Below are 20,355 nucleotides of genomic sequence, written 5' to 3'. Positions count from 1 at the left end.
ACCGCGCCCAGCCGAATCCATTTTCATGTGGACTTTCGATTACAGTCAATTTCGAGTTTTGCCTTCTTACTAGGGTATATTCTAAAATTTCATTTTAAATAATGTTCAAATCATTTTACAACGTTTCTTTTTTCTTTCTTTTTTATTTTTTTGAGACTGAGTTTCGCTCTTGTTGCCCAGGCTGGAGTGCAATGGCGCAATCACGGCTCACCGCAACCTGCCTCTGGGATTCAAGCGATTCTCCTGCCTCACCCTCCTAAGTACCTGGAATTACAGGCGTGAGCCACCATGCCTAGCTAATTTTGTATTTTTAGTAGAGACAGGGTTTCTCCATGTTGGTCAGGCTGGTCGCGAACTCCCGACCTTAGGTGATCCGCCCGCCTTGGCCTCCCAAAATGCTGGGATTACAGGCGTGAGCCACTGCGCCCGGCCCAGTGTTTCTTTTAATATGCTTTTAATGTTTTTGAAACAAAGAAAATTTACTTTAAAGTAAATACTATGTAATGCCAAAATTAATTTTAAAGCCAGGAAATTGTTTCTATAAATATGATTTTAAAGTCATCATACAAGCCGGGCGCGGTGGCTCAAGCCTGTAATCCCAGCACTTTGGGAGGCTGAGGCGGGCGGATCACGAGGTCAGGAGATCGAGACCATCCTGGCTAACACGGTGAAACCCCGTCTCTACTAAAAACACAAAAAATTAGCCGGGCGTTTTGGCGGGCGCCTGTATTCCCAGCTACTCGGGAGGCTGAGGCAGGAGAATGGCGTGAACCCAGGAGGTGGAGGTTGCGGTGAGCCGAGATCGCGCCCCTGCACCCCCCCCGGGGGTAAGGAAAAAACCTCCGTCTCAAAAAAAAAAAAAAAAAAAAAAAAGTCATCATACAGCTCTGAAAAGTTGTAAGAAACACTGTCTGGATCTAGTTTTTAAAATATTGTCCAAAACAATTTCCTTGTTTCATCTGGCGTCCTTTACTAAATCATATTGTTAGGACAGTTTTTTCACTGGGCGAGGTGGCTCACCCCTGTAATTCCAGCACTTTGGGAGGCCGAGGCAGGCGGATCAAGAGGTCAGGAGACCAAGACCATCCTGGCTAACAAGGTAAAAGCCTGTCTCTACTAAAAATACAAAAAAATTTAGCAGGGCCTGGTGGCAGGCGCCTGTAGTCCCAGCTACTAGGGAGGCTGAGGCAGGAGAATGGCGTGAACCTGGGAGGCGGAGTTTGCAGTGAGCCGAGTTCGCGCCACTGCACTCCAGCCTGGGCAATAGATCGAGACTCTGTCTCAAAAAAAAAAAAAAAAAAAAAGACAGTTTTTGCAATCTGTCTCCAATTACTAAGAAACGTTTCTCAACTGATTGTTGAAAATATGAATTTCAATTTTAATTGTCAACATACTTGACTTTATTGAATAAATCAAATCTAATTAAGTAGATATTATTTTTTCAGTTTTACAGATGTGAAAACTAAGAAACAGAGAGAAGAGACTATTCAAAGCAGTTGAACACTGGATAAGAGCTGGATTTGAGTTTGACAGCCCAGAGTTCCAATCCTGGTTCCACCACACACTCGCTAAATGACCTTGAAAAAGTAGTTGACTCTCTGTGAATCTCTCTTAAGGCCATTCAGGCTAACTAAGATTTAGTTACCTAAGTTTTAAAAATTAACCATCTAGGCAGAGAGTTTACGCATTTGAATATTCATTAAATCCTGACGGAGACATGAATTGATCAAATTCTTCTTTCTCTTCAACAAATCTTTATTAAAAATGCATCATGGGTCAGGTATTATACTAATTCATGAAAAGACAAAGATGAAAAAGACATCTCAAGAAACATTGAAAAAGTTTCCGTAAATATTAATATCAAACTAGTAAAATAATAAGTAGTGGGTCAGCTTGCTGTCATTTAAATTAAATCTTGCATGGACCTCATAATTCTCAAATTTCTCTTGAGTTCCTTCACTTGGTGTTTGGTTTGGAAAGTACTTGAATACTATTTGAAAACTACTATTCTAAACCTGGCTTTGCTGATCTAATAGGAAATTATGTAAACTTCCTTGAAGTATGTTTATTCCAACTTGCTATTATTTTATGTAACACTCTTAAAGAGCTTAAGGTGAATCAGTATCTCTCCCGGTGAAGAGCTCTAGCTTTATACCAGACAAACCTGGGTTCTTATTCTCACCCACTTACTGGTTGCATGGTCTTGGAAAAGCTCCTTAAACTGTTTATGCCTCAGTTCTCTCATCTGTAAATTAAGGATAATGAAAGCACCTAAACTAAAGAGTTGTTATGAGTTTACACGGGATTTGAGATGTAAAGCATTTAACTCATAAAAGCTCAATAAATTATTGACTATTGTAAGTAGTCTTCAATATATAATCTTCAAAATATAATCATCAATATATAATGATGAAATCGTATATAAAATCTTCAATATATAATCATCCCTCGGTATTTATGGGGGATTGGTTCTAGGAACTCCCTTGGATATCAAAATCCAAAGTTGTTATTTGGACAATGGTTATACTAAAAGCTCAGATTTTACCACTACAGAATATATTCATGTAACAAAATTGTACTTGTTGTACCCCTTAAATTTGTACAAAAAAATCAGAGGATGCTCAAGTCTCTGATACAAAATGGTACAGTGTTTGCATATAACCTATGTACATCCTTCTGTATGCTTTAATTTATCTCTAGGTTACTTATAATACCTAATACACTGTAAATGCTATGTAAATAGTTGTTATACTGCAGTGTTTAGGGAATAGTGACAAGAAAAGTCTGTACATATTCAGTGAAGACATAATTTTTTTGAATATTTTTGATCTGCAGTTGGTTGAATCCATGAATGCAGAATCCACAGATATGGAGGGCTGACTGTACTTATGTTTTGTCAAAGTCAGAAACATTCTATTTACCTTTAACCTATTTGATTTGTTTTGCTTTGTTCTGAATGTTGAAGTTTTCACCACCTTGCTATCTAGTCTCCTACCTTCTCAGGGAGAATTGAGTTTTTTGTTCCTTTATTATTGAAGGACAGAAGCTAAATAGTGTGGTCTGGAGTAGCCTCACTCTCGCAAATTGGTCCTGGATTGGGTGTGTCACATTGAGATTGCAGAATCTATCTGTACAAAGATTCAATTTTTCTTTCTTTATTTCTTTCTCTCTCTCTCTTTTTTTTTTTTTTTGAGGTGGAGGTTCGCTGTGTCGCCCAGGCTGGAGTGCAGTGGTGTGATCTCTGCCGACGGCAACCTCTGCTTCCCGAATTCAAGCGATTCTTCTGCTTCAGCCTCCCGAGTAGCTGGGACTATAGGGGCACGCCACCACGCCCAGCTAATTTTTATATTTTTAGTAGAGACAGGGCTTCACCATATTGGCCAGGCATGAGCCACCGTGCCCGGCCCAAGATTCAATTTTTCAAAGCCAAGTTGCAAGAAAGTCATGCAGAAAAGACACAAGGTCATGCCATGCTTTAACAGTTATTTTTAAAGAGTACACTTTAATATTCGCAAAAGTGAAGAAATTCTAAAATATTTTCCTTGGTTGGTATGTATGAACATATCTATGTCTACACCTATTGTTTCCCAGGATAAATTTGAACTTTAACTTTCTCATCCATGTTCTCCTCTATTTCCTTTGACATACACCTTTCTTGGAAGAGACAGTCTTCTGCTTCAGACTAGCAGGTCCTTGACGATAGATGTATCAAATTCTGGCCAGGAGACACAAACCTCTCCAGTTATTTTTACTGACAGAATTTAATATAATGGATTAACTAGGTGTAAAGGTGGAAGAAACTGAAAGGGTAAAAAGAGAAGTCTAATGTATCACAGATGTAGCAACTGTAAAAAGCAGCAACCATCCATCCCTAGGGCAGAGAGTACAAAAGGAAAAAGCTGCAGTTATTAACATTTAGAAAGTTAGAGGAGGCCCCAGTGGAGCTAAGCCTCAGAACCTCAGGGGCACCTGCTGACTGGTGCTGTTTTCTCTGAGATGGGGGCATGATAAAGCTAGTTCTCCAAGTATTGGCAGACTTCCACCTGAGTTCAGCTGCTGCTATGGGAAGAAGCTGCTATTGCCAGGGTGAAGAAACATTGCCAGTGTGATGCTTCCAGGAATTGCAAGCAGAAGGAAGCTCCAGAGGAAACAAATAGAAAGGAGCAAGTTTCTTCCTTCTTTGCACTCGTTGACTCCCATTTGAGCCCCATATTATCAGAATCTAATACACAGCAAGCTGGCAAAGCAGAAATGTAGTTTGCAGAGTCCTAGTCACAGCATCTTAGAGCAGAGTAGGAAAGGGGGGGTTGCAAGTGAGAGGCAATAGCTTAATAATTGGCACAATAGAGGACATGTTTTATTGTCAGCCTCTGGCATGGTTCCAGAACTACAGTCTTGAATAAATGGTTTGGGCCAGGCATGGTGGCTCAAGCCTGTAACTTCAGCATTTTCGGAGGCTGAGGTGGGCAGATTACCTGAGGTCGGGAGTTCGAGACCTGCCTGGCCAACATGGTGAAACCCCATCTCTACTAAAAATACAAAAATTAGCCGGGTGTGTTGCGTGTAGTCCCAGCTACTTGGGAGGCTGAGGCATGAGAAACACTTAAACCCAGGAAGTGGAGGTTGCAGTGAGCTGAGATTGCACCACTGCACTCCGGCCTGGGCAACAAAGTGAGACTCCGCCTCAAAATAAATAAATAAATAAATAAATAAATAAATAAATAAATAAATAAATAATAAATAAATAAATAAATAAATAAATAAATAAATAAATAAATAAATGCATTGGAATGGATATGTGTTTACAGTTATAATTTCAAATGTAATTTCAGTGGTGAAAACTTCAGTTTCTCTTATAAAAAGAGCTATCTTTTTTAGGAAAATGGAGTGCTTTCATTGTAGAGGTGAAGTCCCAATGTTAAGGTCTTAAGGAATTACAGGAAAAGAGAGAGAATTAAACTGCCCTTAATCAGGAGTTAGCAGAAGTTGAAGGGAAATAGGGTGACGGGCAAACTTAGCAGCTGAAAAGGAAAGGGAAGATCAAACAGTCAAACGAGAGCACCAGGGCCACAAAACCTGTGAGATTAGGGTGGATAATGAAAAAGAACCAGTCAGAAATTCTTGGTAGAAGGATGACACAAGGATTTTTTAAATAGAAATGATAAATATTTGACTTTGGCTGGGCATGGTGGGTCACACCTGTAATCCCAGCACTTTGGGAGGTGGAGGTGGGCAGATCACTTGAGGCCAGGAGTTCAAGACCAGCTTGGCCAACATGGTGAAACCCCATCTCTACTGAAAATACAAAAATTAGCCAGGCATGGTGGCATACACATGTAATCCCAGCTACTTGGGAGGCTGAGGCAGGAGAATAATTTGAACCTGGGAGGCAGAGGTTGCTCTGAGCCGAGATTGCGCCACTGTACTCCAGCCTGGGAGACAGAGAAAGACTCTGTCTCAAAAGAAGAAAGGAAGGAAGGAGGGAAGTGAGGGAGGGAGGGGAAGAGGGAAGGAAGGAAGGAAGGAAGGAAGGAAGGAAGGAAGGAAGGAAGGAAGGAAGGAGGAAGGAAGGAAGGAAGGAAGGAAGGAAGGAAGGAAGGAAGGAAGGAGGCTTGACTTTATGACTATGGCAAGGAAGGAAGAAGCCTTGACTTTATGACTATGGCTTTAAAGGTAAACTCAAATCTTCAAGGCACTGACATTTGCTACTTGCACTGGTTTATTTATGGGTAAATGACAGTATGCTTTAGACACTGAGATGATCCGTATGTTGGACCAACTCTGTGAGAGCTAGAGCTATAAGACATAGGTAAGTAGCAGAAACAAGACCTCTACACCTTCTTTGCCCCTGGCAAAGAAGAGTTCGGGATGACCCAAACTCTGCTCCACGTGGTCACTCATCCTTATGTCTTTGTGGCAGTGGCAGGCACCTAAGGGAGGAAACAGAAGCATGCAAGATTCTTGAAACATAGCTTCAGAACTAGCACACTGTAACCTCTTCCTCATTCTATTGGCTGAGCTGCAAGTAACAAGACTGGCACAGGTCAAGGGTGGGGAGAAAATAATCACCTCTGGATGTGAAGATCTACAAAGTGACATTGTAGGGGGCAAGAATGCAGGGAAAAGTGAAAATCTGAGGCTGCAGTTGTCATTGACCTACCATAGATAGATACGTTTTTGTTCTATCTGGGTTCCCAGCCAATTGGATGGTGCCCGCCCACATCGAGGGTGGGTCTTCCCCACTTAGTCCACTCAGACTCACACGCCAGTCTCCTCTGGAGACACCTTTATAGACACACCTCAAAATCATGCTTTACCAGGCCTGTCAGTATTTATTTCCTAATCCAGTCAAGTGGACACCTGAAATTAGCCATCACAGCACAGAACTTCTCAAAGCGTGGTCTGGGTTCCAGGAACATCAGCCTCACCTGAGTGCTTGCTAGAAGGGCACAGTCTCAGGCACCACTCCACATCTGCTGAGTCAGTCTTTGAAGGTGGGGCCCAAAACACTGTTTTAAAACCTCTCCAGGTGATTCATATGCACTTAAAATTTGAAAGGCAATGTTAGTAGATCTAATAGACCTCAATTTTTCTTTAAAAGTTCTCTGACAAGGAAGAAATTTCTAGGAGTAACTGGAATGAGAAAGCAACTTTTTTGTATATTAAAGAAATATGATCAGGCCGGGCTCCAAGGCTCACACCTGTAATCCCAGCACTTAGGAAGGCTGAGGCGGGCAGATCACCTGAGGTTGGGGATTCGAGACCAGCCTGACCAACATGGAGAAACCCCATCTCTACTAGAAATACAAAATTGGAAGGGCGTGGTGGCACAGGCCTATAATCCCAGCTACTCGGGAGGCCGAGGCAGGAGAATTGCTTGAACCCGGGAGGCGGAGGTTGCAGTGAGCCGAGATCATGCCATTGCACTCCAGCCTGGGCAACAAGAGTGAAACTCAGACAAAAAAAAAAAAAAGAGAAAGAAAGAAGGAAGGAAGGAAGGAAGGAAGGAAGGAAGGAAAGAAAGAAAGAAGATCTATTTTGTATTTCAAGCTAGTAAAGCAGGATTTTTAATATATTTTTTTATTTTTTATTTTTTTGAGACGGAGTTTTGTTCTTGTTGCCCAGGCTGGAGTAAAATGGCGCAGTTTCAGCTCACTGCAACCTCTGCCTCACGGATTCAAGTGATTCTCCTGCCTCAGGCTCCCAAGTAGCTGAGATTACAGGCACCCACCACCACACCCGGCTAATTTTTGTATTTTTAGTAGAGATGGGGTTTTACCATGTTGGCCAGGCTGGTCTCGAACTCCTGACCTCAGGTGACCTGCCTACCTTGGCCTCCCAAAGTGCTGGGATTACAGGTGTGAGCCACTGTGCCTGTCCAAAGCAGGGTATATTTAGTTTTACTTTGATTCTCTTTTTCCTTTGGGTTAGAAATTCTGTCTTATAATTTCAACAGTTTTAGTTCTCCATTGAAACTTATTTGAAAATCTATATCTCAATTATCTGTGACTATTTTCAATAAGTTATCAGGCTTCTGGCATAAAAGTTGGGAGATGTTCATCCTTCTGAAACATGCAATAATTGTGAGTAGCTGTAGGTTTTTTGAATTTTTTTTTTTAAAAACAAACAATTTTGGCATAGATAGGGAAGACACAATACAGGTTTAATCAAAGTAATAGAACTAGTATCTAAAACTTTTCCCCTTGAAAACCTTGCCATTCCACAAAAAGAGTTGCCAGCTAGAATTAATAAAAATTACAGTACTATTTTGGATAACTGTGTATTGTTTTTCATTTGGAAGGAAATGCCTAACCTGGTAGAATGTAGAATTTTGTGTCAATTATCTTCTTAATTTCAAAAAGGGTTTAAGGCTACTAAAAATTCATGAAACACAAAAGGTGAAAAGAGAGGAAGCCAGTAGAAGAAGTAATTTAAAAAATGTGAATTTTACTCTTCAGCAAGCCCCAAGCCATTTTGGGGCCTCACCAGCAAAGACTCTGACTCGGCAGATGTCAAGTGGTGCCTGAGACTGTGTGCCCTTCTAGCAAGCACTCACGTGAGGCTGATGTTGCTGGAACCCAGACCACACGTTGAGAAGTTCTGTGCTGTGGTAGTTAATTTTAGGTGTCTACTTGAGTGGATTAGGTGATAAATACCGAGAGACTGCTAAAGCATTAATTTAGGGTGTGTCTGTGAGGGTGTCTCCAGAGGAGATTGGCATGTGAATCTGAGTAGATGAAGTAGGGAAGACCCATCCTCAGTGTGGGTGGGCACTATCCAATTGGCTGGGGACCCGGATAGAACAAAAACAAAGGACAGACAAAATTGGTCTTTCTCTCCTGGAGCTCGATTTTAACCCCTTAACATTTCTTCATTCCAGCTCTATCGCACAGTGATTCTCAGAAAATTCCTGAAGTAAAGTGGTAGCCTAATTTTCTTCCTGAAGGGCCTGCTGCAGTGGGGGCTCTGGTCCGAGGCACAGCGGGAAGATAGCAAGCTGTGCAGGGTTCCATGTGTCTTTGCTGCTGTTTGGTTTTATATTTCAATCAGTCAGCTCTTCACCCATCCCCCTAGACTTAAACTACTATTTTAAAATGATCTGCTGGGTGAGGTGGCTCATGCCTGTAATCCCAGCATTTTGGGAGGCCGAGGTGGGTGGATCATCTGAGGTCAGGAGTTCAAGACCAGCCTGGCCAACATGGTGAAACCCCGTCTCTACTAAAATATAAAAATTAGCCAGGCGTAGTGGTGGGCACCTGTAATCCCAGCTACTTGGGAGGCTGAAGCAGGAGAATTGCTTGAACCCAGGAGGCAGAGGTTGCAGTGAGCTGAGATCGTGCCTCTGCACTCCAGCCTGGGCAACAGAGTGAAACTCTGTCTCAAAAAAAAAAAAAAAAATTAAAATTAAAAACTTAACAAAAGATCCACATTTTGTTAAAATACCAGCTATATTGACTGAATAGATTTTTGACTAATTATTTTCCTAATTATTAAAATAAAACCTAATTGGTGCAGATAATGTAAAACAATCTAGAACATATGCAAAACACACAAAAAATGACATTTCACCAACCTAAAGACATTACTGTTAATATTTGGTGTAGTGCTCTTTAGTATCTTTTCAATGTATGTTACGGGGTTGAGACCATACTGCATCTATTAAATAGTTTTTCCTCAATAGGATTTCATAATCTTTTTTTTTTTTTAATAGAGTCTTGCTCTGTCACCAGGCTAGAGTGCAGTGGCACGATCTTGGCTCACTGCAACCTCCACCTCCTGGGTTCAAGTGATTCCCCTGCCTCAGCCTCCCGAGTAGCTGAGACTACGGGTGTGTGCCACCATGCCTGGCTAATTTTTTTGTATTTTAGTAGAGATGGGGTTTCACCATGTTGGTCAGGATGGTCTCGATCTCCTGACCTGGTGATCCGCCCCCTTCGGCCTCCCAAAGTGCTGGGATTACAGGTGTGAGCCACTGTGCCTGGCCTTTTTTTTTTTCATAATCATTTTCTACTAGGAGTAAATTTTCATAAACATTACTTATAATGACTGCATGATATTCCATAGTATGCAAATAGCATAATTTATTTTAACATTTCCCTATGGCGATTTAGGTTAATTCCTATAAAATAAATTACAACAAAGTTAATGTTACAAAATCCTCATCCTGATGAATTCTTAGGCAGACTAAAGCCTCATCTTTTTAGGCAATAAATGAGGCTGAGAGTTACATAGTTTACTCTCTTTAGTGTCATAGATATAGTCATATACATTAAAATAATTGATCTATAGCTTCCTAAGAGAAAACCAAAACAATGGCATTAGGTTAGAAAATTGTAATTAAGGCCGGGCGCGGTGGCTCACGCCTGTAATCCCAGCACTTTGGGAGGCCGAGGAGGGAGGACCACGAGGTCAGGAGATCGAGACCATCCTGGCTAACACGGTGAAACCCCATCTCTACTAAAAATACAAAAAAATTACCTGGGCATGGTGGCGGACACCTGTAGTCCTAGCTACTTGGGAGGCTGAGGCAGGAGAATGGCGTGAACCCAGGAGGCAGAGCTTGCAGTGGGCCAAGATCACGCCACTGCACTCCAGCCTGGGCGACAGAGCAAGACTACATCTCAAAAAAAAAAAAAAAAAAAAAAAAAAAGAAAGAAAGAAAGAAAGAAAGAAAATTGTAATTTAATTTTATTTTTGCTTCATTAGTATTGGATGCACACTTCTGCCTCTCCCTCCTTCCCTCTTTCCTTCCTTTTTTTATTTGAGTGTTTCAGCTTTGTGAAACCTTTCTGGAATAAATCTAGTTTAGCTGGTCCTGGACCTCAGCTCCCTAGCTCCTTTCTTCCCAGGTATCCTTCTGCAGTAACAGTAGAAACATGTTGTCCAGGAAGGTATTGGCAGGACTGGCAGTGTCTCAGATCGGATAGCAAATTTTAACTCCTTTTAAAAATGATGCTGGAGTTATGAGGTCCATGACTTATGAGCAAAGCTGGGATATCTCAGGTATACAAAAGACACTGTTCCTTGTGGCAGGAAAGAACTGTTTGGATTAAATGAAATACAAAAAGAACTTCCTTCCAATATTCTTTTGAAATGTTTTCATGAATCACTATGTTAGCTTTTAAAAAGTTTTTGATAATTTTGTAATATCTTTTTAATGTGGCATCCAGCATGGCTCTTCAGTCTAAAGAAATGTTACTATAATCATATAACTGTAGTTCTCAGATGCTTTATTTTCTGCTTAATAATATATGGGCATATCATGTGACTGAGTATAGATCATATGAATATATTATGGCTTAAAACTGTGAATTTGAATTTCATGGACTGTGCTAAAATTCAGTAAAACTACATTTGGATGCAAGTGGGAAAGAGAAACATGTGGCTTGAATTTTCCTTAAAACACACAGGGGATAGTTAAAGGGGAAAAGTGCTTGGGACAGAGTGTAGCTGGAGTTTTGCCAGACTCATACCATTTAAACAATGGTTTAAGACTGAATTAAAATCCCAAGCAGATCTCTTTAATCTCCCCCAAAGGATATAAGGTAGCTTTTCAACTTTGAAAGATAAAGTTAATGTAAATACTTAGAATGAGCAAAATGGGGAACGCTGGACTTGAAGAAATTGTTTTTGTCCTCTGGAATTCAAGGTCTTCCCAGCTACACTTGGATCGCCACTCTGCTTTTAAACCCCAAAAGAGGTTAGGTTATCCCCGGCTTTTGCAACTATTTCTTTAGTTTTCCATTTTCAACGCTAACTCCACCCTGCTCTTGCACCCCCACAGAGAATCACAGACACACAATCTGGTTAACACAAATACCTCTTCAAGCCCTTGCCACATCATCCAAGCCTGAACATGTCCCCAGGCTGTCCTTTCTTCCCATTTCGTAGTTAGGTACAATGAAAAATGAAATGGCATTGGAATGAAATGGAATGAAAATGGCAATTTTGTCAGATGAATAGAATTTAAGGAGAATCAGTGGCTTTAATGATCAATGTTGCTTCTCCTAAGGCACTCTATTTCCACACTCAGCTGGAGTCTTCCTGTACTAGTGCCAAGCAGGCAAATGTCACCTTTGAATCCCAGGAGGAGGTGTGTTGATCAGCCTTCTAAACTGCTCAATGCAAAGATGCTTGGAATTCAGCAGTGCCACTTCCAGCTAACTGGCTCTGATTCCTATGGATGCAACTAGTCCTCCTCCCTGGCTGGACTAATGCCAGTCTACTTAAGGAGATAATTGACCACAAGCCAGCCTTTCTGACAGGCTTCCTAAGTGCCAGATGCCAACTGTGCCAGTCCCGTCCCTTGTGGGAGGGCCTGTTCTCCTTGGGATGATAGCTAAGGTAGCTTCATCCTAACCTTGGCCCTTAACTCTGTTCTCAACTTCCCTCCAAAATATAATCAAGTGGTTCATTCCAAGTTGTTTTCTTTCTACTTTTATTTTAAGAATATCAACACCACCCTCCTTCCTCATTGCTTCTCTTCGTCTTTCTCAGGGTTCACTTAAGTGGGATACAGGCTAAACAACTACAGCCTTTTCTATCATCGTGGAAACTAGGAGCATGATTTCATGTTGAGAGGGTTACCAAAATATGACCATTAATTTATTATTCCTCTTATACAAGTTTTAGTGGTTGTCTATAAACTTCCATTATTGCCAAACCAGTACTTTGTCAATGGTTGGACCCCCATTAGCATGTTTAAAATAAGCACCAAACCTGGCTCCGATGTCTTTGAGTGGATGTGTTTTGGCACTTGGGTATATAGACACGATTCTGTCGACAGCAGTGAGCCTGAGCCTGGGGGGTCTCCCAGTCCTGGTATCCCAAAAGCCTGTCAAGACTCTTCCTTGCTAGGTTCCTGGCTTGGCAAAGCCGGTAGTAGGTGCTACTGGGGATGAAGCCCTCACAGTACAGTTAGGGTTCAACGACAGGCGCCATCTTAGTGAAGAAGGGTCTTCAGGGCGGTGTCCAGGGCTTTAATAGGGGTCTCCCTTGGGATCAGGGCCTTGGCAGAAAAGCCCCGCCCCCTTATTTACACGAATCCCCCCTCCCCCCTCGTTCTCCAGTCTCCACTTCGTGCACAGCTTCCCTTGTGAACCAAGGTTCTCTTCTGGATGAAAACTGTGCCTCCTCATCTCTGCTCTTTCTCTCCTTACTGTGAAAACCGAACCAAACCATTGTGTTTACCTCACTGATGCAGGAGGGGGTTCCACGGCAGGGGCTGGGTGCCGGGAGGCTTCATGGCCCACAGCTTCCTCTCTTTCTGGAGAGGTTGACCCTTGAGCCAGCCCACCTGGCGCCGCAGGTCGCTTTGGGCCTCACCTCTCTCCTGAAAGCAGGACCGAGGGCACCCCTAAAAAGCACACTGGGCCTTTCAGGAAGGTGAGAAAGAAAGAGGAGGTGCTTTGAAGAAACCCTTGGGATCCCAGGCCCTTCTTCTGGCCGGGTAACTTGCTGCTGCTAAACTAGGTTAGGGGCCGGGTCTTCAGACTCACCTGGAGATGGACAGAGAAGCCAGACCCCCAAAGTTCCCCCAGATTTATAACTCCCGTGTCAGGGTCCCCTCCGCCTTCTTTCTTTTCTCTTTCAATAGTCCCAGAATAACAGGAAAACCTCACAGGAAACCTGGCAGTCTCAAGCTGGAAGAATGGGATATACTCCCGAATTGTTCGAGCCCCCAAAACAAAACTTCTGGCTGAGAAGTGCCTCCCAGGCGAAGTCAAAACTTTGAGGCACGCCGCAATGGGATTTGTAAATAAGGGATTCGTGGAAACACCTAGTTTTAAGATGTAACCTAACTTCCTCCCCATTCCTGTCCCTGCCATTGTCATTCTGTGTATGGGTCGTCTTTTGGCTTTTTATTTTATTCTGATGAAAGGTCAGAGGTGACTTTCGTTTGCCCGGCTGGGCATACGGAAGCTGGTTCAAAGTAGACCTGTGCTAAAGAGTGGAGGGCGGAGGCCGGGCCGCGGCTTCCCAGGCCCCAGCGGAGGCGCCGCACCCGGCCGGGGCCGCCTGGCCCACTCCCAGAGCAGCTCTGCAGCTGCGGCTGCCCACCGGTTCCCTTCCCGCAGCTCGAGCAGCGTGGCCGCCGACTTTCACCCACCAAGAACTCTGCGGGCCCAGGGCCCAGGCTGCGGCCTCCCGCGAGGCGCGGTGCCAGCGCGCAACAGGTCTTCTAGGCGGCAGTGGCTGGGCGCGCTTGCCTAGTTGATGCGGCAGCGGCAGTGTCCCGGCGCCAACCGTGCTGCCTCCGTCCAGCACCGCAGACTTAAGGGGGCGCCGTCGGGCACCCATCTCGCTGGCACCGAGTTCCTGGCCTTAGACGGTAGTCGAGGACCTCAAAATGGGAGAGAGGTGACGGATAGTGGTGACAGGAAAAACGCACTGTTGCGGGTTTTTGCTAATTCAGTCTCTACCATGGTGGTGAACTTAAGTTCAATTAGGAAACGGGTATATTAAAAATAGGTGGTGGCCGGGCGTGATGGCTCACACCTGTAATCGTAGCACTTTGGGAGACCCAGATGGGAGGATTGTTTGAGCTCGGAAGTTCGAGACCAGCCTGGTAAACATAATGGGATCTCGTCTGTGAAATACTACTACTACTACTAATAGATAGTAAAAGAGATGATTGTGCCAAAGGCTGAAAGGAGCAATGGAGGAAATCGGTGCTTACTGGTGGCTCGCCCTTGTACTCACCCCTTTGAAGTTCTGAAGTTAAGAAATAAGAGGGAGGGGAAAGATTTGCAAAGTGCCCTAACCTAACTGGTGGGCACTCAAACCACGGCCTCATCCTTGGAGAATTGAAACAACTTCACACGGGGCCAGCATAGATATCCAGAGAGAAGCTTTAATAGAGAACACCGCGTACAACACCAGCAGACATAAACAAAGTCACAACCCGAACGCAGCGCGGACACGAGGCGGAGGTGACTTAGAGCCAAAGGGCAAAGCGGATTTCTCCCCACTCTGCCTCCCTCCATTCCCAAAATCGTGTCGCGAGTAAAGTGCTATTCCCTGGGGCTCAAGAGGGGGGAAGGGCAACAGCGACAAGGCAAGTTTCTTTCCCATTCACGAATTGAAACTGAAGAATTAATTCGCCTGAAAGACATAAGCGCCCAAACAGCATACGGAATACCAAAACAGCCGCAGCGTGCAAAGGTGACGAGGTAGTCCCCTTGCTTCCGTCCGAGGAGACTGGAAGGGAACAGCCATGGAACGTTTCTGCAAGCGTTAAGAGCAATTTTGTCGAGTGATGTGCCGAGTTTTCCCTGCATTCATAAGTGAGGGGAACAAAATCTCGCTATACAAGTGATTCGTTTCCTTAAAATTCCAAATAGAAAGGATCGTGGGAATTCACATTATTCTTGGGCTCTCATCCGACTGATACACAAACGAGTTGCAGGTGGAAAGTCGCCTGTATTGTCTCCCTTTGGTTGTGTTTCCCAACTTTTGGAATTTGGGGATTTACACTTTAAGCTGCATTCTCTTTTGTGCAAACTAATTGCTCTAGCGGTTCCTCCTATCCTTCTTGACCCCCGGGTCGGAGCCAAGAACCTTAGCTGTTTCCCAAAGGTATTTCGTGGGGTTCCCGCTGCCTCCTCTCCTCCCCTTCCCCCTCCAAAGCAACTTTATTCATGACACCGTTTCCTTGCCCATTTAGCTGACCAGGAAAATAACGGTATCAAACGCTTCCTCTTTTCCTTCTCAAATAAAACGAGATTTCCTTAGCTGGCGGCAGTTTTGTCTTGAATGTTCACGAGAGGCGACCGCCGAGGATGCGACCAGCAGAGAGAAACGTGGTGGCTGAGATCCGTTTCAGCGTCACTCTCTGTTAGATTCTTCGCGGGAGGTTTAGCTCTGCCAGCTTCTGCTCCCAGGAATAAGGGTCGGAATCGACTTCCAATTTACCAGCGAATGAGGCTTTCCTAACCTCCTTCGTTCCCTCCCCCCCATAACTTACCGATTTATATTAATTACAATAGAAACTCTTACCTGAAAATTGGCTTTCATTAGTCTGATTGTACAACATAGTATAAACACAGACACCAGGAGGTTTATATTTATTCAGACCACTGGAGAATCCACTTTTCGGGGTTGTTCGTCTATTTAAATACCTTCCGTTCCAGCAAAGGCTGAGACTCGCCAGCTCTGCCCGGCCTGGCCAGGGCGCCCTCTCCCCGTCGGGTGGTTTGCGCGGTTCCGGGCCGGGCGTCTCTCACCGCGCTGGTCTCCCCCCGCCCGCCGGGTCCCCTAGGAGTGCACTAGCACGGAGTGCAAGGAGCTGCCCTTGCTCTCGGCCGCGGTAGGGGCTGTGGGCTCCAGCAGAGAGGCAACGGGCGAGGCCGCGGCCGCGGAGCACACGGTGGATGGCGCCGGAGGCTGCTGCGAAGCCGCGGGGACAGTGAGCCCCGGCTGCAGCGCGGACACGGGCGGCAGCGCAGGCGTGGGCTTGATGGGCACCGGCACGGCAGGCAGGCTCTGGCTTGCCGAGTGGCACAGGGCCTTGACCGGGACCCCAAAGGCCCCATACTCCGGGCCTACAGGGACTCCGGCTGCGGCTGCGGCGGCCGCGGCGGCGGCCACCGAATCCATGACGCCAACGTGCGGCCACACGGAGCTGACGACGTTGCCAAGCTGGCTGGGCACGGGGTAGCCCAGGTGGTGCATGACGGACGCCAAGGGCAGCCCTCCAGCCTGCAGCACGCCCTTGTAGTCCCGGCCAATAATGTTCTCAATGGCAAAGGGGTGCTTGAAGCCTGATGTGGACGCCGCGGCCGCGGCGGCAGCGGCGGCGGCCGAGCCCAGCCCGTAGGGTGGGAACTGAGACAGGCGTCCCACGCTGCCCACTGCGGCTGCCGCGGCCGCCGCCGCCGCCGCCGCCACGGCCGCGGCCTCCTGCATCTTGCCGGGGTGAGACGGCTGCTGAGGCTGCGACTGCTGGGGCGGTTGCTGCAGGGGCTGTGACGGGAGGTGCGGGGGCGGCTGCGGAGCAGTAGGCGGTTGCTGGTGGAAATAGTGTACCATGTGCGGCGGCGGCGGGGGCGGCGGAGGCGGCGGCTGGGGTGGGTGGTGGTGATGGTGGTGGTGTGCGGCAGCGTGGTGATGATGGTGGTGGTGGGAGTGGTGGTGGTGATGGGGGTGAAGGTGCCCTCCCGGACCGGCGCCCGGCGCGCCCTTGGTGCTTCCGGCGTGCAGGTGTGTATGGTCGGCGCGCAGCACCTTGAAGCGCTTGCGACGCCGCAGGAAGCTGCCGTTCTCGAACATGTCCCCGCAGTCGGGGTGCAGCGCCCAGAAGCTACCCTTGCCAGGCTGGTCGGGCCTCCGCGGAATCTTGATGAAGCAGTCGTTGAAGGAGAGGTTGTGGCGCAGGCTGTTCTGCCAGCGCTGTGTGTGCTCGCGGTAGTAGGGGAAGCGCTCCATGATGAACTTGTAGATGTCGCTCAGCGGCAGCATTTTCTCGGCCGAGTGCTGGATTGCCATGGCGGTCAGCGAGATGTAAGAGTAGGGCGGTTTTTGGTCGCTGTACGAGCTCTTCCCCGGCCGCGGCATCGCCCCTGGCTCCTCTACCGCCCTCCGGCCCGCACTGGACCACAGAATCTCTCCGCACTCCGTTCCTGGGGCCTGGCTGCCCCCACTAATTCCCACTCGGCCCCTCCAGTCCCGCCACTTTGCCCTCTGGCCCTCCAGGCCCTCTCTGCTTCTCCCTCCGGCCTTCTCCGAATTGCTTGGTGTCTCCGACCTCGGCCTTTTGGGCCTATTCAGCTCTCGGAAGCTGGCAACTTCTGGCCGCGACGGTTGCCGACTGGCGCGCACAGTAGCGGGCGGGGTGCGCCAGGTTTACCGCCGCCTTCTCTGCGTCTTCCTCCGGGTGGCCAAAGACTGAGTGCTGGAGCTGGCTGCAGAGGAGAGTGGCAAGGGGCCGTGTTTACTCCCGGCCTCTTTGCTTTTTCTAGGTCCGAGGGAAACCCAGACCAAGCTGGCTGGGAGGAAGGTCTGGGCAGTAGAGACTCTGGCCCTTTAAATCTGAGTTTGCGCCTGCTGTCCTGGAGGCCAGTGACGGCAGGACTTCCAGTGCCCTGGACGCAGCCCCCTGGCCAGGCACTTAGCCAGACCGCGCTGGAGTTCTCCTTTTCCTGGAGTGAAAATCAGAGTAAGGAGAGAGAAGATTGGCTTCTAGCGCGCGTCTCTTTTCTCCGAGGCTCTCAGCGTCGCCGGGGTTAGAAGAGACGCGGAGCCCTAGGCGGTCGCTGAGGAGAAAAAAGTTTGGTGGTTTCTGAAGCGGCAGCGCCCGCAGGTTCTGCTGAGGAGTGTGGAGCGCAGGACTCTGGGAGCGAGCGGCGGGCTGGAGAGAGCGTCTGCGAGTGCTGGGTGAGTGCTGGCCGGGGAGGCTCAGCCGTCCGCGCCGCAGCTGCCGCCTTTCTCCCGGGCTTGTCTTGAGGAGGAGAGGCAGCGGCAGTGGCAGCGACGCGCTCTCCTGGCTGCGTTTTGTAATGGTCCCCGAGACGCCGAGACCCCCGCAGCTAGCGCTTCGAGACTATCACATGACCGAGGCTGAGGGACTCAGCCGCCGCCGCCGCCGCGTCTGTAGCTGAAGAAGGGGCAAGAAGGCGCCGTGCCTCGCCCCCGCCCCCTTTTCCACCTCGTTTCGGGCGCTCTCCACCCATCGCGTTCACCACTCGCTCGGCAGCCCCCAGCCACCTCCCGGTGCGGCGGGTGGCGCAGGCTGTTCGCCGGGAGGGGGCACAGCTCCGGGTGCAGTTCCCACAGCTGCGCCCCACTCGGGCCACCACTCACTGTGGAGGGGGACAGGACACTGCCTTCTTGCTTCTCTTCTCTCTGGCATCTCCCTCTTCCGCCCCTTCCTTTTACCCTTCCCTGTTTTCATCTACTCGCTCTGAGCTTCTCTCTCCTTACAAACCCTTTTTCCTGGGCTAGCCACTCCAGGTCAAGTTCAGAGTATCATGTCCTCAAGGCCTCTTCTCTGCAAGAAACCCCAATGATCAGAGGGCTGGAGGGGAAAACTCATGGGGAGGAAAGCATGGGGTGTTTTCACCAAATGCCAAATTCATCTCAGTTTTATTGCGCGCCAACTGCATGTGAGGCACCAGGTGCAGGGAGACAGGAGACAGTATCTGAGCTCCACCGTCGCGGTATAGATGGTGAGACGAACAGTAACCAAGAAATTAATAGAATAGGCACTAAACGACTTGGCGAATGGAGGCTCCACCACACTTTCCTGGAGCGAGTGAGTTGGATAAGATGAGGTTTCTCTGGGATGGCGATGTCTGCGCTGGCGCCAGAAGTAAGAGTTGGGGGTTCAAGGGTCCCATCACTTGTGTGTGCTAGAAGGAAGTCTTTGCTATTCTTAGCACGGAGGTGTGGGGCCAGGGCGAAGAGGAGGTGGAATGGAAATAATTAAATAGGAAGCAAAAATTATCAGTCCACAGGATCCTGGTGTGATCTGCGAGGGAGAGGTGGATGAACCCAGGCGTGAGGTCCTTCTGCTTGGAGGTTCCTGCTCTGCACTCATCCAAACACCCAGCAGGAAACCCCAGTTTACTGCAGGGAGAACCTGAAGTTGTATACTCGTTTTGGCTACCTTTGCCCTTCGGCTGGGAGGAAAAGCAGAGTTTAGAAACAAGTATACTCTCCGTCTCTGGGACTGTTTCATTATTTGTAAAATAGGGTAGCTGAAGTTGGAAATTCACGGGTCCTTTCCCGTTAGGCGATTTGAGGAGAAAGGAGCATTTGGACACTATGGCTCACTCGGTTTTCCCACGCCTAAACTCGAAGAAAGCCATCGGCCCAGCTGCTTGGGGGGCTGCCCCCTAACTAGCAACCTTGGCGACACCAGATCGGGTGTTTTCAGCTTCTGGCTTTTGGTGAGCTGCACGGTGGGAGCACGTCTGTCCGTGGGGTGGCTTAGCCAGGTCGCAGGAGTGCCGTGAGCGAGTCAGGCCCGTAATTTCCATCTTTAGTCAGGAGCTAGATTTCTGGCTAGCTCTATGTGGCCAGTTTGTTAGGCCAAGAGACGTCTGAGAATAGATGTTAACGACTGAAGCTTGCAAGAAGGCCCGGGGAAAAGAGCAGCTTCTTGGTCCTAAGCCTTTTCAAAGGAAGATGTTTCCTCTTTCACTGTGTGCCGGAAGCGTTCCTCCTGCCATAGGAGTTTCTGCGGGATTTTTGTCCGCTGAGACACTTTAGAGAGCCGAGCAGCGGACAGCCTCTTGGCCTCAGGAAGCCACAGAATTCCAAGGACGCTCACAGTTTGACAAGAGCCTGCTGGAGCCAGGTGGCTCCTTTTCCTTGGAACAAGACCGTGAGACAACAGCCCTGTCCCAGCCCAGGAACCTGGGGTCTCCTGCACCGCTGTCAGGCCGCTGCTGAGGAGCTCTGCGTGCCGCGCGCGTAAGGGCTCTTCGGAGTTCGACCCCACACGCAGCTCGAGCAAAGCGATCTTTTGTTGGTACCTCGGATAGCATCTCTTCCGCGGGTTGCTGGAACAGCAGTCTCCTTTTGGGGAGCAGGTCTGGGACAGTGCCCGTTGGGCACTTGCAGCTCCTGGGAACAGATCGAGGGGAGGGGCCCTTCAGGGACTCCCGGGACAAATCCTGGGCGCATAACACGAACCCTGAGCACAAAAAATGAGCCAGGCGCTCACTGGGTGAGCTCGCTACAGCCCGCAGACCCGCCGCCACAACCTCGGGTTCAGCACCAGGGGACGCCAGGGACTTGGCCAGTGTCTTCGGCCTCGGCGAGCCAGGTTCCACGCAACCTGGGACAAAACAGCCGCGAAGGCTGAGCGAAGCGCCCCGAGCCTCACGCTTCCGCATTCAGGTTGTGCTTGGC

The 20,355-nt window shown here is 47.8% G+C and overlaps 1 protein-coding gene across 1 annotated transcript; it reads right to left on the bottom strand.

The window, feature by feature from the left end:
* Nucleotides 1-15,756: 15,756 nt before the first annotated feature.
* On the bottom strand, nucleotides 15,757-17,055 carry FOXB2 (forkhead box B2). The gene has a single exon (XM_032162650.1). The coding sequence runs from the start codon at nucleotides 17,053-17,055 to the stop codon at nucleotides 15,757-15,759; it is 1,299 nt and encodes a 432-aa protein (XP_032018541.1).
* Nucleotides 17,056-20,355: the final 3,300 nt, after the last annotated feature.

Source organism: Hylobates moloch, unplaced genomic scaffold (assembly GCF_009828535.3).
Source record: "Hylobates moloch isolate HMO894 unplaced genomic scaffold, HMol_V3 SCAFFOLD_10, whole genome shotgun sequence".
In the NCBI taxonomy this organism is placed as follows: Eukaryota; Metazoa; Chordata; class Mammalia; order Primates; family Hylobatidae; genus Hylobates; species Hylobates moloch.
Note: the sequence above shows the minus strand (reverse complement) of the source record. Positions and strands in the feature narration are given on the sequence as shown.